Source organism: Pelophylax lessonae (genome assembly GCF_965119305.1).
Source record: "Pelophylax lessonae genome assembly, chromosome: 8".
NCBI classification, from domain to species: Eukaryota; Metazoa; Chordata; class Amphibia; order Anura; family Ranidae; genus Pelophylax; species Pelophylax lessonae.
Window position 1 is genome coordinate 197,539,611 of NC_138775.1, and position 17,545 is coordinate 197,557,155.

The 17,545-nt window shown below is 44.1% G+C and overlaps 1 protein-coding gene across 1 annotated transcript in view; it reads left to right on the forward strand.

Annotated features, from left to right (window-relative positions):
• The window catches only part of HFM1 (helicase for meiosis 1), a gene marked incomplete at its 5' end in the record, with an annotated part of 582,583 nt that overhangs the window by 162,161 nt on the left and 402,877 nt on the right, over positions 1-17,545 (forward strand). The window contains 2 exons of the mRNA XM_082266347.1: positions 5,670-5,747; positions 9,107-9,268. Of these exons, the coding sequence (XP_082122473.1) occupies positions 5,670-5,747; positions 9,107-9,268 (240 nt within the window). The remainder of the gene's footprint in view (positions 1-5,669; positions 5,748-9,106; positions 9,269-17,545) is intronic.

The window sequence follows — 17,545 nt, forward strand, 5'->3', positions numbered from 1 at the left end:
GGGGTAGCTCCCACCCATGTATGCACCTAGTTGCTCCTAAATGAGTATGCCCCCTGGGCGATCAGTGCACGGCGCCACCCCCATCCTCTGATCCCAGAGGCGGTGTCATGGTGGTCAGTGTGGTGGATGCCATTTACTACACGTGCAGTGATGTAATCCACTATCCAGCGCATGCGCCCGTTTGCCAGGAGAGTGGCGTCATGCGTTAGCTGCCCACTGAGGCAGTGATGGGCCTGTGATGATTGGGAAATGACCCGATAGTCTGGACCGGAAAGGATTCAGACAGAGACACTGAAACAGCGTCCTAGACAGCCCCTGGGCCGCTGGAAAACAGGGCACAGAGTTTAACCACTGCCATCTAGTGGATGAGCTGGAAGACATGCATTACATATTTATTGCAGTTTACAAAGCAACATATACATAGGAGAGTATCATAGAGGGAAAGTATTTTTCAACAGTTGTCTATATATACATTTCTGAGTATGAATAGGATCTAATCTTATAGTGCACACAACTATATAGATCCAGGATTTCTAAAAATGGAGAGTAAGACAACATCCAATTATATTACAATTGTTTATATACACTACTGATATCTGAGTGCAACTTGAATATATACAACTCACTAGGAGGAAGGAAAGAAGGGGCATGAAATAAAAGGAGTTTTAAGAGGGTATTGAAATCTTTTTCAATTGGCTGGTAGCATGAGAGGTGTACAGTATCTCACAAAAGTGAGTACACCCCTCACATTTTTGTAATTATTTTATTATATCTTTTCATGTGACAACACTGAAGAAATTACACAATGTAAAATAGTGAGTGTACAACTTGCATAACAGTTTAAATTTGCTGTCCCTTTAAAATAACTCAACACACAGCTATTATATTAATATCTAAACCACTGGCAACAAAGGCGAGTACATCCCTTAGTGAAAATGTCCAAATTGGGCCCAATTAGCCATTTTCCGTCCCCGGTGTCACGTGACTCGTTGGTGTTACAAGGTCTCTGGTGTGAATGGGGAGCATGTGTGTTAAATCTGGTGTTATCGCTCTCACTCTCTCATACTGGTCACTGGAAGTTCAACATGGCACCTCATGGCATAGAACTCTCTGAGGATCTGAAAAAAAGAATTGTTGCTCTACATAAAGATGGCCTAGGCTATAGGAAGATTGCCAAGATCCCGAATCTGAGCTGCAGCACGGTGGCCAAGACCATACAGCGGTTTAACAGGACAGGTTCCACTCAGAACAGGCCTTGCCATGGTCAACCAAAGAAGTTGAGTGCACATGCTCAGTATCATATCCAGAGGTTGTCTTTGGGAAATAGATGTGTGAGTGCTGCCAGCATTGCTGCAGAGGTAGAAGGGGTGGGGGTAAGCCTGTCAGTGCTCAGACCATACGCCGCACACTGTATCAAATAGATCTGCATGGCTGTCGTCCCAGAAGAAAGTCTCTTCTAAAGATGATGCACAAGAAAGCCCGCAAACAGTTTGCTGAAGACAAGCAGACTAAGGACATGGTTTACTAGAACCATATCCTGTGGTCTGATGAGACCAAGATAAACTTATTTGGTTAAGATGTCAAGCATATGTGGCGGCAAACCAGGTGAGGAGTACAAAGACAAGTGTGTCTTGCCTACAGTCAAGCATGGTGGTAGGAGTTGGGAGCTGCATGAGTGATGCCGGCACTGGAGAGCTACAGCTCTTTTGAGGGAACCATGAATGCAAACATTTAGTGTGACAAACTGAAGCAGAGCATGATCCCCTCCCTTCAGAGACTGGGCTGCAGGGCAAAATTCCAACATGATAACCACCCCAAAAAGAAAGAGGAGCGGTGCCCAAAAAGCTTACAGCCTTCTTCCACAGGCCCACTCCACAACAGGGAAGAAGACAAGATGGAGCCACAGCACAGCTACCTGCAGCCTACACAGATATCCTAGACGCCAGTCCAGGAGAACTAGATAATGGATTGCCATCCTCTTCTCCCCACAACTCACCCCCATCAACCCCGGTCTCTCAGAGCCCAGCCAAGGCAAGGATGCAGATGGAATCTCCACACCAGGCCGAGACCACAGTGCGTACAGAACAGCATCATGAGCATGCAATCTCTTCTCTGCAATCCTCAATATCTGTATTTCCTACCTCAGGACAACCCATCCTATACACTACAATGAAGGACATGCTTTTATCATTGCAATCCTCTCTTATGACAGATCTCTCCCCCATGATCCATAAATTCTCTATAGATATGAGGCAAATGGGGGACAGAGTACAATATATGAAAAACAAAATGGAGGAATGCACTGATACAGTGAATGACCTAGTAGATGCCTACTATGACACCTTGTGGATCAAAGCAAAATTGGCATGTCTGGAAAACTGATCCCGCCGCAACAATATTAAAAAACGCAGCATACCTGAATCCATCCCTCTCTTACAGTTGCACAAATATGGCAGCAATCTGTTTTCTACAATCTTACCCGAGCTGGCTCCAATAGAGATTACTATTGATCCTATATATAGAACTCCCAAACCACGCCACCTTGAAGATGCAGTCCCCAGAGATGTACTTCTGTGGATCCACATCTACCAAGCCAAAGAGCAAATCTTGTCCAATCCAAAAATACTAACCGCACTGCCAGCACCGTATTCAAATATCCAGCTATTTGCAGACCTTTCACTATACACTTTGCAAATGAGAAGACAACTGAAAACAGTGACTAAAGCTCTTATTAACCACAAGATACCCTACAAATGGCGCCACACGGCTACTATTTTGGTTACACACAATGGGATCCCTCATACAATATCCACAATTGAAGGAGGAATGAATCTTATTTCACTTCTGAGGCATTGTCCCGGAACTTCCACGCAACACACCTATTGCCTCTAGAAAATTCAATACCTATCACCATGGGCAAAACCGTGGGAACCATAAATCAAAGTAGAAATAAATGTCCTTGCCCTATACACACCAAGCTCTAACCTGAAGTTCCGTCAGGCTATATGCTCAATCAAATCCTGCTCTTGAACTTTCCCCCAAGATTCGGTCAGCAACTTCCAAGAATTACACACTGCTGACTCGCTTTGTCTGTTTTATTTCTTTCTTTTTTCATTGTTGAACTTTTGCTTGCACTCAGTTTTTAACTACTTCCAGAACCCGGAAGGCCAGTGTCTACATTTCAGTATGTAATGTAATTTTTATCATCCCATAGACTCCTTGACAATCTAATTACTTTTCTGTTCCACCTGAAGCATCTAAGAGAAGAACATCTCCAGAACCAACCAACATCCTCCCTAAGGAACTCTCTAACAATCTCTTCTAACCGTGAGTTATTATCTAGCAGCCCAAGCAGCAGCACGCACAAACATGTCATTTACTATACTATCTTTAAACGCAAAAGGTTTGAACCACCCAGCCAAGCGGGCCTCCATGTGGGAAATTGTGCTATAACTGCGATAGATTGTTTTTAAGAAATGTATTTTGCCCAGGATGCAGCCCCTCTATACAATAATAAAATGTTTCTTCATATATTCAAGGCCTGTTTCTCATGGAAACAAAACAAAGGTGGGGGGGGGGGGGGTTGATAGCCATAAGAGACATCATCTCTTTCAACTCCACAATTGCATCACTGATCCTGAAGGACGTGTCATTATCTCACTTTGTACTATAAATAATATTCAGTACACACTAATCTCCCACTATGCACCAAATCAACGTCAAATGTCCTTCTTCAAGAAGAAAGACAAATTATACATGCTGATCAGGATTTTGTGGTGCAGGTTCAGAGGTGCCTCTCTCATGATCACAAAAGACATTATGGAGCGACTTTGGAATTTTATACATCCAGCTGCAAACCGCACAGGAGTATATGTCTTTTTACAGTGTACACACCACTCCACAACACGATGGGCACAGCTCACACGATAATTAAAGATTTTTTGTTTGCAGCTCAGTCTGTACCTGCTGTATTAGATTAGCATTAGATTTTCGGCTAGTCTGAAAGCCTTTTCTGCCATGAAGACTAGTGAAAGACTTGCCTTTGCTGTGCATGGGAGTGGCCTGCTTGGGGAAACCTGAAGACTTCATATATGCAATGCCCCTTTGTAGATTCCCTAAAGATTCAGGAATCACTTTGGCTGCCATAGGCTCAAATGTCAACTAATATGAACCATAGGTGTGCATCTGACAATGCCAAGAGGACAATTGAAAAGTACTCTTTATAACTGAAATAAAGTGATCCAGACTTTGGCGGCTTTTTCACCCTGGTGTCTTTGCCGGCGAGAGCTCCGATGTAATTTGGAAACTGCGTCTTCTCCCTAATTTCATCAGCAATCGCTTCCCACATCTCTTTCATTGGTTCAGGCATGACAACATCAGGCAATTCCTCCCAAAATGCCCCTGCAGGTAGTGGCGTAAGGATGCAAAAAACTGGCCAGTTGCAAGAAACCTGGAATACAAAAAAATATGACTGTGAAAAAATTGACATACAGAATAAAAAAACATTATAGAAAAAATAAATAAATGAAAAGCTAGATGATTACTGTGTGGTCTTCACCAGCCCTGATGAAGCAAAATTGGTGAAACACGGGAGGACCCAATACACTGTAAACATGCCCTGTAAACATGTTGGCTAGGTATCCCGAGGTTAACTGCCGAGACATCAATGGATGAGTCCAGTACCAATGATGGGTTTTCTTCTCATTCAGTTTTCTCTGTCTCCTGCCCCCCCCCCCCCCCCGCAGCAGATAAAGAAGCAGAATTTTGTTCAATACAGGATCCATGAACGCAGCCAGGAAAAACATATAGCTAGCTTTCTCAGGTCTGTCTCTCTCTCTACCCTCAGTAAACTGGCACCCAGACTGTAAATATATAATCTTTTTACAAAAGTATTGTGGGAATTTGGGAGTGAAAAATTAGCAGGGGGGAGTGTTTTCTGAAAAAAAAAAGCACTTATAAATACTAACGCATCTAAATGCGTGTGCAAAACATGGCCAAAAGCAAGTTTATTTTGTCACGTTTTCCTGCCAAGACTTTGGCTGCTAAAATTAGCTTTTTAAAACATCCAGTGTGCATGAGGGCTTACATGTTAATGTTTTTTTTCCCTACAAAACAGTCTGACCTACAGTAAATGTATAGTTGATACACAAACTGCACCATTTGACACTATTTTCAGTACATGGCACAGTAAAGGGGAACACAAACCAAAAACTGCATTCATGTCTCCACGTTTTAATTTGCTGAGAAATCACTTTGAAAAACACCCACCCCCCCCCTCCTGGTTTTTCTGGCCATGGCCATCTAGAGTAGGGGAAGATGATTCATGTATCATTTACTTCCAGGAATCCATCTTTCCTTAGCTTTGGCATGCAGCCAAGAGGGTTTAAAACCAGTAAATATTATATACTTTACTATCTATTTACTAATGCGAGCACCATAAGGATTAAAAATTGTAAATATTGGTTGAGAGAGTGAAGTTCCACTTTAATGTAGGTATATGCTGCTGAAATGCATGCTGATTGGTTACTGTACCAGAAATCCAGAAGCATTGCCTTATTTTATATATGGTTTATATGTGGCCATAGACCAATAGCAGCCTACTTATTGCTAATATTGCATACTTGACGTCTACTGTTTTCTAATTCTAAAATGTGTGCTATTCCACTTAGGAGAAATGGGACGCAATGAGTAGAAAATGGAGAGACAATATGCTGGTTCAGCAAGTTCGACTCTTTCTTATAGATGAGGTAATTCTCGATGAAAACTCACTGTTGTAAATAAATTCTTAATAAAACTAAAGTATGTACAGTATTTGTTTAGACACTGGAAGTCAAGCAGGTGTTACCTGGATGACAGTAAGGGTCAATACCCCTATCTTCTTGCATGATGGGTCATGACCATTGCCCCCACCGCCACCAAAATGCTCTCTCCTGCTTTGAGCATTTTCTTCTATTTGTCTCCATGCAAAGAAAAAATGGAATTGACCAAATATGTAAACAACACATTTGTAGCTTGAAAAAATGTAAGCAAAATTTTTACATCTGTTTCTATTTTAGATTGTTTTATTGTGTAATAGGTAAACTGCACTGCGGTATATACATTAACAGTTGTCCCACTTCAACCACAGTTCACACCAAAGAATCTGTACGAACTAAGGCACGCTGTGACAAAATTATATTGTTCCTCATTTAGTAATATCATACTATCAATTTGAAACAAACAAGGAAAAGGGTGGGACTTCATATATACCTCCAGAATAATGTTTTAAAAAATTAAAAATGTATTCAAATATCAAAAAGACAACAAATACACACAAACATTATTTCTAAAAACAACAGGTTTTTGGTCACATATTCCATACATGTATTCAAAAACAATCATCTAGAGTCTTCCTATAACTTGCCACTGGAGGTGTCCTAGATGCTTGAAGGGTGAAGTTGACGCGTTTCACAGGAATACCACTTCCTCTGGACCTCTTTAGTTTTTCTTATATCTCACATACAGTGGGTACGGAAAGTATTCAGACCCCCCTTAAATTTTTCACTCTTTGTTATATTGCAGCCATTTGCTAAAATCATTTAGGTTCATTCTTCTTCCTCATGAATGTACACATAGCACCCCATACTGACAGAAAAACACAGAATTGTTGACATTGTTGCAGATTTATTCAAAAAGAAAAACTGAAATATCACATGGTCCTAAGTATTCAGACCCTTTGCTCAGTATTTAGTAGAAGCCCCCTTTTGATCTAATACAGCCAGGAGTCTTTTTGGGAAAGATGCAACAAGTCTTTCACACCTGGATTTGGGCATCCTCTGCCATTCCTCCTTGCAGATCCTCTCCAGTTCTGTCAGGTTGGATGGTAAACGTTGGTGGACAGCCATTTTTAGGTCTCTCCAGAGATGCTCAATTGGGTTTAAGTCAGGGCTCTGGCTGGGCCATTCAAGAACAGTCAAGGAATTGTTGTGAAGCCACTCCTTCGTTATTTTAGCTGTGTGCTTAGGGTCATTGTCTTGTTGGAAGGTAAACCTTCGGCCCAGTCTGAGGTCCAGAGCACTCTGGAGAAGGTTTTTGTCCAGGATATCCCTGTACTTGGCCGCATTCATCTTTCCCTCGATTGCAACCAGTCGTCCTGTCCCTGCAGCTGAAAAACACCCCACAGCATGATGCTGCCACCACCATGCTTCATTGTTGGGACTGTATTGGACAGGTGATGAGCAGTGCCTGGTTTTCTCCACACATACCGCTTAGAATTAAGGCCAAAAAGTTCTATTTTGGTCTCATCAGACCAGAGATGCGGGCTTTCATGTGTCTTACACTGAGGAGAGGCTTCCGTCGGGCCACTCTGCCATAAAGCCCCGACTGGTGGAGGGCTGCAGTGATGGTTGACTTTCTACAACTTTCTCCCATCTCCTGACTGCATCTCTGGAGCTCAGCCACAGTGATCTTTGAGTTCTTCTTTACCTCTCTCACCAAGGCTCTTCTCCCCTAATAGCTCAGTTTGGCCGGACGGCCAGCTCTAGGAAGGGTTCTGGTCATCCCAAATGTCTTCCATTTGAGGATTATGGAGGCCACTGTGCTCTTTGGAACCTTAAGTGCAGCAGAAATCTTTTTGTAACCTTGGCCAGATCTGTGCCTTGCCACAATTCTGTCTCTGAGCTCTTCAGGCAGTTCCTTTGACCTCATGATTCTCATTTGCTCTGACATGCATTGTGATCTGGAAGGTCTTATATAGACAGGTGTGTGGCTTTCCTAATCAAGTCCAATCAGTATAATCAAACACAGCTGGACTCAAATGAAGGTGTAGAACCATCTCAAGGATGATCAGAAGAAATGGAAAGCACCTGAGTTAAATGTATGAGTGTCACAGCAAAGGGTCTGAATACTTAGGACCATGTGATATTTCAGTTTTTCTTTTTTAATAAATCTGCAACAATGTCAACAATTCTGTGTTTTTCTGTCAGTATGGGGTGCTATGTGTACATTCATGAGGAAGAAGAATGAACCTAAATGATTTTAGCAAATGGCTGCAATATAACAAAGAGTGAAAAATTTAAGGGGGTCTGAATACTTTCCGTACCCACTGTATGACACAAAACGCCTTTAAAGCTATAATTGAACAAATGATTGAAATTAGTGATCATAAACAACACAAATTTACACAAGTACAATAAAAAAAGATATAAGTTTAAGTAACAGAGGAGCAGTAGGACAAGCATATAATAAAACATTAAATATACCTTAAAATAACTATACATATCACATAATCATAATTGTGTAAATCTATATTTATATCATACCATTAATTTACAATAAGTTGCTTTAAATCTTATAGTCTGCTCTCTCAGACGTGATTATTTTTTTCAGCTCCTCAAATGTAATGGTTTGCATATTTTTAATCTTGTGGAATTTTTTATGGACATATTTACATTACATTCAGTTCAGAATTGATTTACATTTAGTTCAAAATTGTAACTGTTGATTATGCATACTAATGCAAACTTACTCAACCATTTTACTGAGGAAGAGGCCTTTAAATGATAGATCTTGGGAAGCAGTTAATGGTTATGTCAACTGTACAACATAAAAAGCTGTGTATATAATAAATGAACATATGAAAATAGGATATTTGACACCCAGAAGAATTTGTTTTAATAGTTTCTGCTCTATATTACAAAATTTTAGCAATCATTTTTAAAGCTAAACAAATAAATAAAATGTTAGTGTCCATTTAAAATGGTGGTTGGTGACATTGATATCTGAACTATGCAGACTTTGGCAAGGAGATCAATCTGGTCACTGTTAACCACTTCTGGACCGGAAGGTTTTCCTCCCTTAATGACCAGGCCATTTTTGGATGGATCCATGTGTTCATTGATGATTGGCTCCCCCTGTGGCCCATCGGCATGTGCACGCGTGCCCCCACTAGCAGTCCCGCGAAAGGACGTACAGGTACGTTGTTTTGCGGGACAGAGCCGACCTGCCGTAGTAGAAGTATGGCGGTGGTCAGCAAGTGGTTAAAGGAACACTGAGCAACGTTTGGTGAAGCTCTAGGATTGCATTGATTCCTTGTTGAGAAGTCTCTAATAATCTTTTGTCTTTTTAGGTGCACACAGTGAAGGATGAAAACCGAGGGGCAACGCTTGAAGTTGTGGTTAGCAGGATGAAAACAATGCAGGTTTTACTGGCACATACAACCAACAGTGTAGATGTACAGCTACCTATGAGATTTGTGGCAGTTTCAGCAACAATTCCCAATGCTGATGATGTACGTCTCTTTTAATTGTACATTACTGTTATGCTTAGTTAAAATAAAAACTATGTTTCTCTTAATTAAAGTAAGTATTAAACTCTATTAAATGTTTTTTTCCACCATACTCCCTGCAGGTACAGTATATGCTGCAATGTGCTAGCATGCATTGTATGCTAACACATTATGACAGACATTTTGCGCCATGCAGCGCTGTGCTGTCACCAATCCTGCAGGCTCTAAGTGCTTCCATCTTCGCCTAATCTTCCTTCTGGCTCTGTCTCTTTGGCCGCTTGAACGGCTGTGCATGTGTGGCTCAGATTGCACTACCGCTAACCACTAGGGTCCCTTCTGTTGAAAAAAAAAAACGCTTACCTGTTGAAAAATGTTGAAAAATATTGAAAATCTCTAATAGTTTTGTATCTTTAGGCGTTTTCAAGTAATTAGCATTGATAGCCAGACTGATTTAAAAACAATTTTATTTTCACACAATTGGCAGCATAAATACAATGTAAAAACTATAACAGTTCAGTTCATTGTAGGTAAAAATATAAGAAATAAAAGCAATACTTAATTTTTATATATATATATATATATATATTTATATATAATAAAAATGACTCCAAGCTTGAAATCATGGCTGTACAGGCATGTATGTCCTTCCAGGTCCTTCTACTCTAAGGCTGCATTCACACTTGAGCGTAGCATTTTACCGCGATTTTTACCGCAATTTTTACCGCAATTTTACTGCGACTTTTTACCGCGATTTTCAGGCGTTTTTTTCAGGCGTTTTTGGAGGCAGGCATTGACATCTATCAAAAACGCTGGTAATCAGCCCAAAAAGAAGCTCATGTACTTTTTTCAGCTACAGGCATTTTGCAAAACGCTCAGATGTGAACAGGGGCCATTTAAATGAATGGGGTTTTACTTGTTGGGCGTTTTGGAACGTTTTTTTGAGCGTTTTTGGAGCTGAAAAACACTCAAAAACGCCCAGGTGCAGCATGTTCAAGAAGAAGCTGAAAATTATGTCTTTAGGTTTCTAAGAGAAAGCACCTGTTTTAAGCTTGTCAAAGAGAATTCCAAAACTGTTTGTGTGTATATGTGTCTGTAAGATCTCTCCTAGTGTGTGTCCTGAATATGGATCTCTTGGCTATAAATGTTAGATGTAGAGTCCTGTTAGATGTAGAGTCCTAACTGTACAACACTCAAAACCTTGTATGACAAGCATTAATGTTAACTTCAGCAATTTGCTAAATAAGAGGAGGTACTAAATTCATAAAGTCATTTAAGGGCTTTGATTGACAAGCCCACATGCAGTGATGGGAATAACGCCGTTATAAGTAAACGCCGTTTCTAACGGCGTTACTTTTGTAAGTAACGAGTAATCAAATCAATTACTTTTCCCCGTGGTAAAGCCGTTACCGTTACTGTAATTACAATTAATTTACCACTAGAAGGTAGTACTAGCAGTAGAAAACTAACTTCTCTATAATGATCAGCTGACGTCATCCCCAGGCTTGCGGCCTGCCGCTGTCCGCTCCTCGGTCCTGAGAGACTCCTCCTGACTGAGGCCTGAGCACTGCTGACTCCTGGAGTCCTGGTCTTGGATTACAGTGCTTCTGCAGGTACCACTCAGCAAATACCACAACCACGCAGCCAGGTACCAGTACCACTCAGCAAGCAAATACCACTCAGGTACTCCACCATCAGCCACCACGCAGGTACCACTCACAAATAATACCACTCAGGTACCACTGTACCACGCAGCCGGTACCACTCAGCCAATACTACGCAGGTACCACTCAGGCTCAGCAAATACCACTCAGGTACCAGTGTACCACGCAGACGGTACCACTCAGCAAATACCACACAGGTACAACTCAGGCTCAGCAAATACCACTCAGCAAATACCACTCAGGTACCAGTGTACCATACAGCCGGTACCACTCAGCAAATACCACACAGGTACAACTCAGGCTCAGCAAATACCACTCAGGTACCACTTAGCAAATACCACTCAGGTACCAGTGTACCACGCAGCCGGTACCACGCAGGTACCACTCAGGCTCAGCAAATACCACTCAGGTACCACTCAGCAAATTCCACTCAGGTACCACTCAGTAAATACAACTCAGGTACCAGTGTACCATGCAGCCGGTACCACTCAGCAAATACCACGCAGGTACCCCTCAGCAAATACCACTCAGGTACCAGTGTACCATGCAGCCAGTACCACTCAGGATTCACCACAGTACAGTACAGACAGTAGACAGCGCGTATGATATCAAGGGCAAGGCTATATGGTCTTAAATTAGTAAAAATGCTAAGGAAGCCTCGTCATCATCTCCAGCACGTTCATTGAACCATTATTATTATTATTACAAGTCCTTTGAGTGATTTTTTTGTGTTACTGCTGTTCACTTCACACACACACAGACACAGTCGCACACACCGACGATGACCAGGAGACAGGGCGATGGCAAATCCAACAAGTTCAAAGGTAGCTTTCACATACTGGAAGTATAAGCACTACTTTCTCTTACGTCCTCTGACAGATGCAGCTCTGGAAGTTTCTTCACTAATGGGTTATGTGCGCCCTCTTCAGGAGTAGCTAGGCAGTGAAAGCTTTCACTAGGCATGCCTTTAGGGGCCGTCCTATCCACATGACCCCAGACACACCTGCTCATAGAATCAGTTTCTTGCTGCCTGGCTTAGGAGTAGGACCTAGGTTCCCTGCTGGGACTTGGGTCTCAGTTTTTATTTTCTTTTGAGAATGTTTATGTTTATTTATCTTTACTCACTATAGCTAGCTAGTGTCAAGGGGATCCTCCTGGTGAACTACAAGCGACAGCCGGGCTGAGGTTTCGCACTGGATAATATAGATCCTTACGGTCTCCCAGTCTGGCTAACGAGCGTGAGCAGGTTGTGGTCTGCCCAGGCCTCGCCACGACAGAGCCCCGACGGATGGGGACGAGCCTGTGAACAGATGCTTCGCCGGGACGCCTCAACCTGGAATGCCCTGTGTTGCAGCGTACCCAGTTTGGCTGGCAGCACCCCCACTCAGGGTGGGAGGCGAACTGTATCGGAGCAGAGCCCCACGGTCCATAGTATGGTGAGTGTAACAAGCCCCCCGTGTCCCTGGGGGAGCTGTGGGCCCACTCCTGGGGATAAAAGGGCTGAGTTTCCTAAAATATCCCCCTGGTCTGTCAGGACAGGTCCTGCCCTACCTGCTCCCGCTGGGGGCGCTATAGCGGCGACTACCCCCTGGGGGGAAGGGGTGTGACTATGTTACATTGTTCTGGGGGGTCCCCTGTACTGAGTCCCTTTGAAGAACTCATTGCCTGTGCTCCTGACCGTTGGCGCAGTTTTCGGCCACTATTTTAAATGTGGGCATAAATCTGCATATAAGTAAGGGCAGCAGCCATTTTCTTGGTTTCCTTGAGTGTTTGGTGCCGTTTTTGGGCGCCATCTTAAGTGTATGCAACCACGCTGTATGGGCGGCGGCCATTTTGACTGTTTCCTATTCATTTGTATGGAGTTTTCACTTGCTGCTGACAGACTGACAGAGCGGTTTACTTATCCAGGTTGGATAGTAGTAAGGGTTTTTTTAGTCCTTTTAACAGTCCTTAGACACACTTAGCTCCTGTCAGGATACCTGCTAGCCTTAAAGAGAGACTCTGGCTATAACGCAGGATAGCGGTGCGGACCACGAGCGCAACATTTAAAGGGCCAGTGTACTCAATTTTGACATTGCTCAAAATGGAGTCCCAAAGTGGAAATTTCCCCTCTGAACTTATTTATGCAGCCGGCCCATCCGGTTCGCCTTCTCTGGGGTCTCTGTCTGCAGCCTTAGAAACTCTGGCGTCCAAAGTGAACCTTGTTATGAAACAAGTTGCTACTCAAAAAAGGCCTATGCCCTCTCAGTCCTCTGATTCAGAGCCTGATATGGTTGCCACGGACAACGCTCCCCCTGAGGGATCCCTGTCCTCACAGTCAGATAATGAGGAGGATGAGTCCTCCTCAGCCGCAGTGCGGGAACGCGCTCTGGTGGATGCACTGATTCGTTCAGTGAGGAAAACATTACAACTGGATGATGAGCCCACACAGTCAGGAAAGTGGGTTGTCTTCAGCTCCCGCAAAGCCCAGAAGTCGGATCAGGTTTTTCTTTGTCCCGAGTATTTTAACGAAATCGTGAATGAGCAATGGCGGTGCATTCAGCACATGCTGGTGGTGCTCAAGCACTTTCTGCGCCGTTATCCTTTTGTGGACTCGATTTCCACTTGATTTTGGACAGTGTCACCTAAGGTGGATCATACTGTTTCCCGGTTGAATAAATCAACTGGAAGATTCCTCTGTGTTTAAAGATCCGTTGGACAGGCGTACGGAGGCACTTTCTCGCCACTTACACTTGGTGGCAGGTTCGCTGCTCAAACCCGTGTTCGCCTCCGTCTTGGTCTTTCAGGCGATTACAGAATGGATCAAGGTGCTTAAGAGCAACTTGCAGGCTGAGTCGGTTCCTTCGACTCTAGTTGAACTCACGGATCAGATGGCTCAGGCCATGGTGTACCTGTGTGATGCGGCCCTGGACGAGGCCCCTCTGGTTGCCAGAGTGTCTGCGGTAGGGGTTGCATTACGCAGCATGGTGTGGCTGAACAGCTGGTCGGCGGACCAGGCTTCTAAGAAGGCCGTGGCTGACCTTCCCTTTTTGGGAGAACGCTTCTTTGGTGACTCCTTGGATGAGTTAATCAAGGGTCTAAAAGGGGGCAGGAGTATTCTTCTTCCCCAATCCTCAAAAGATAAGGCGCCTTGCAGTAAGCGGGGACCTTCCTTCAAGGTTTACCGGGCGCTTTTTCATGCCTCTGGGGCGCAGGAAAAAGGCAAATCATTCAGAGCCTCTGGAGGAAACAAGAAGTCTTGGTCGGGTAAGCCCACGGCAGGTCAGTCCGGTTCGACGGACAAGTCCTCCTCTGCATGAAGGGACACCCTCACCAGGTTCAGGGGTAGGGGGACGTCTGCGTCATTTTCGACAACCATGGATGTCTCTGATTCTGGACAAATGGGTTCACAAATTGATTTGTACAGGGTACAAGATCGAATTTCCGGTCTCACCCAGCAGACAGGTTCTTCCCATCAAATCTCCGTCTGTCTCCGGATGGTTTGGCTGATCTCAGGGAGGCAGTGCAGGATCTCCTTACACAGGGCGTTATTGTCCCAGTTCCTCAGCTGGACAGGTTTCGGGGTTTTTACTCGAACCTGTTCACGGTGCCCAGGAAGGAGGTCAAAGTGCGTCCAATTCTGGACCTCAAATCGCAGAACCACTTTGTGCTGGTACAGAAGTTTCGGATGGAATCCATCCGGTCGGTGGTGGCATCTTTGCAACAAGGAGACTTTCTGGCCTCCATCGATTTAAAAGATGCGTTTCTGCATATCCCTATTTACGAGGGCCACAAACGGTATCTCTCTTTCGCGGTAGCGGAGGAGCACTATCAATTTGTGGCATTACCCTTTGGTCTAGCCTCCGCTCCCAGAGTCTTCACCAAGGTTTTGGCTCCGGTGTTGGCTTTGCTTCGCAAGAAGGGGATTGCAGTAATTCTTTGATTTGCACCTTTATTCAAGGGGTGCGTCATCTGGCTCTGCCGAGGAGATCCCCTTTACCTCCGTGGGATCTGAATTTGGTTTTGTCCGTTCTGCAAAACCTCCCTTTGAAAATATCGGTGAGATCTCTCTGCCTTTGCTTTCTCAGAAAGTTGCCTTTCTGATGGCTATCACCTCTGCTCGCAGGGTGTCTGAGTTAGCAGCTCTGTCTTGCCGCTCGCCATATATGGTGATTCGTAGGGATAAGGTTGTTCTGCGACCTAACCAATCTTTCCTGCCTAAGGTGGTGTTGGCTTTCCACCTTAATGCAGATATTGTTTTGCCTTCGCTCTGTGCGAAACCCAAGCATCTCAATGAATTTGCTTTGCATTCTCTGGATTTAGTCCGGGCGATCAGGGTTTACCTGTCAGCCACGGAATCCTTTCAGACGTCTGATTCCCTGTTTGTCCTTCCTGAGGGACCTGGTAAGGGTTCGGCTGCATCTGCGGCAACCATATCCAAATGGATCAGACAGACTATTGTTCAGGCCTATTCACTGAAGGGTCAGGTTCCTCCTTTCCCTGTGAAGGCACATTCTACTAGAGCACTGAGTGCCTCTTGGGCTTTTCACCATCAGGCTTCTGTGGCTCAGGTGTGTAAAGCGGCAAACTGGTAGTCTGTGCACATTTTTACAAAATTCTACAAGATTGATGTGATGGCATCCTCGGATGCTTCCTTTGGCCGCAAGGTTTTGTTTGCTGAAGAGATTTACTGTTTTCTTTCAGAGGTGAAATTTTTATTTTGGGGTAAGCTCCTGTTGGGGTTGAGCTTTCTGTTGCACTGTTGGCTACGTTTTTTAGCCTTGTTGAAACATTAACAGTTGTTGGTTACGTTCTCCCCACCCCTCATGCCTACAATGCTATTGGACGTCCCATTAGTGAAGAAACTTCCAGAGCTGCGTCTGTCAGAGGACGTAAGAGAAAATTGAATTTTTGTAAGAGCTTACCATAAAATTATTTTCTCTGACAGACGCAGCTCCTGCCCCTCTATGTTGGGGTTGGTTGTGTTACCCTTCACTGCTTTGCTTAGAAACTGATTCTATGAGCAGGTGTGTCTGGGGTCATGTGGATAGGATGGCCCCTAAAGGGGTGCCTAGTGAAAGCTTTCACTGCCTAGCTACTCCTGAAGAGGGCGCACATAACCCATTAGTAAAGAAACTTCCAGAGCTGCGTCTGTCAGAGGACTCGGAGAAAATAATTTTATGGTAAGTTCTTAAATTCTTAAGTTCTTTAATTTTTTCCTCGTTGAGGTGAAAGGCAAGTATGTTCATGTGCCGTGCAACTTATGCACTGGAAATTAGAGTCTCTCCACGTCGGTGGCAAGTAATTCAAATTTAATGAAGCACCTCACATTGTCTCATGATGCTGCCACAAAACTAGTGCCCAAGAACACAGCTGATAACGTGAGCTCCACTATCAAAGGAGGAGATGGAGCCACGACATCAAAGCAAATGAAACTTGATTTTTAACCACCACAAACTCTTGTAATGCAGACAGAATTAAACAAAATAATTTCCAGATATATATAGTTGAGAAGATGATGTCGTTGTCGACAGTTGAGTCGGGATCTTTCCGGGCAATCATTGCGAAAATACCTGTGAGACAGGGGGTAGGCCCTCCATGCAAAAATGCTTTTTCAAAGTACATAGATGCTGAGTATGCCAGAATGAATGTCGACCTCAAAAAGACCTTTGAACATGTAGCATATATTTCCACAACAGCTATTTGGACGGCACATAATAAAAGCTATCTTGGCGTAACCGCACATTGGATAAATCCAAACAGCATGAAGCGAAGGAAAGCAGCATTAGCATGCAGAAGATTCAAGGGTCATCATACTCATGACATTATTGCAATTGAGCTTGACAACATTTACTCATCCTATGGCATATCCCATAAAATTACATCAACTGTCACGGATAATGGTTCCAATTTGGTCAAGGCCTTTAAAAGATCCCCGCAGCCAGTCCAGGAGGAGGACACTGAGGAGGATGATGAGGAGGAGGTGACTTTTACGGACATTAATGATGTATTGCAAAAAGGTTGTGATGATGATGGTGGTGAAACTGTGATCACTTTGCCGCCACATCACAGGTGTGCTGCTCACACTTTAAGGCCCCATGCACACGGGGCGTTAGAAAAAACGTACGTCAAAGTTAGTTCTGACGCCGGAAAAAGCAGCTGTAAAAACGTGCTTTCAGTAGCTTTTTCCATTGGCGTTATTGCACGTTTTGCCACGTTGCTTTTAGCAGCGTTTTTTTTTTCTTCCATTCAAAATCAATGGTTCCCTATGGGAGCCTATTGATTTGAATGGAGGTCGCACCGCAACACCGCAAGTCGGATCCGACTTGCGGGGCGACTTGCGCTGTGAGAATCTTGAGGGGGAACTCCACGCCAAAATGGGAAAAAAACAGCGTGGGGGTCCCCCCCAGGGTTCCAAACCAGGCCCTTCGGGTCTGTTATGGAATTTGAGGGTAGCCCCATGCCGAAAAAACGGCATGGGGTCCCCCCCAAAATCCATACCAAACCCTTATCCGAGCATGCAGCCCGGCAGGCCAGGAAAGGGGAGGGGACGAGCGAGCGGCCCCACCCCCCCTGGACCACACCAGGCCACATGCCCTCAACATGGGGGGGTGTTGGTGCTTTGGGGCAGGGGGAGCTC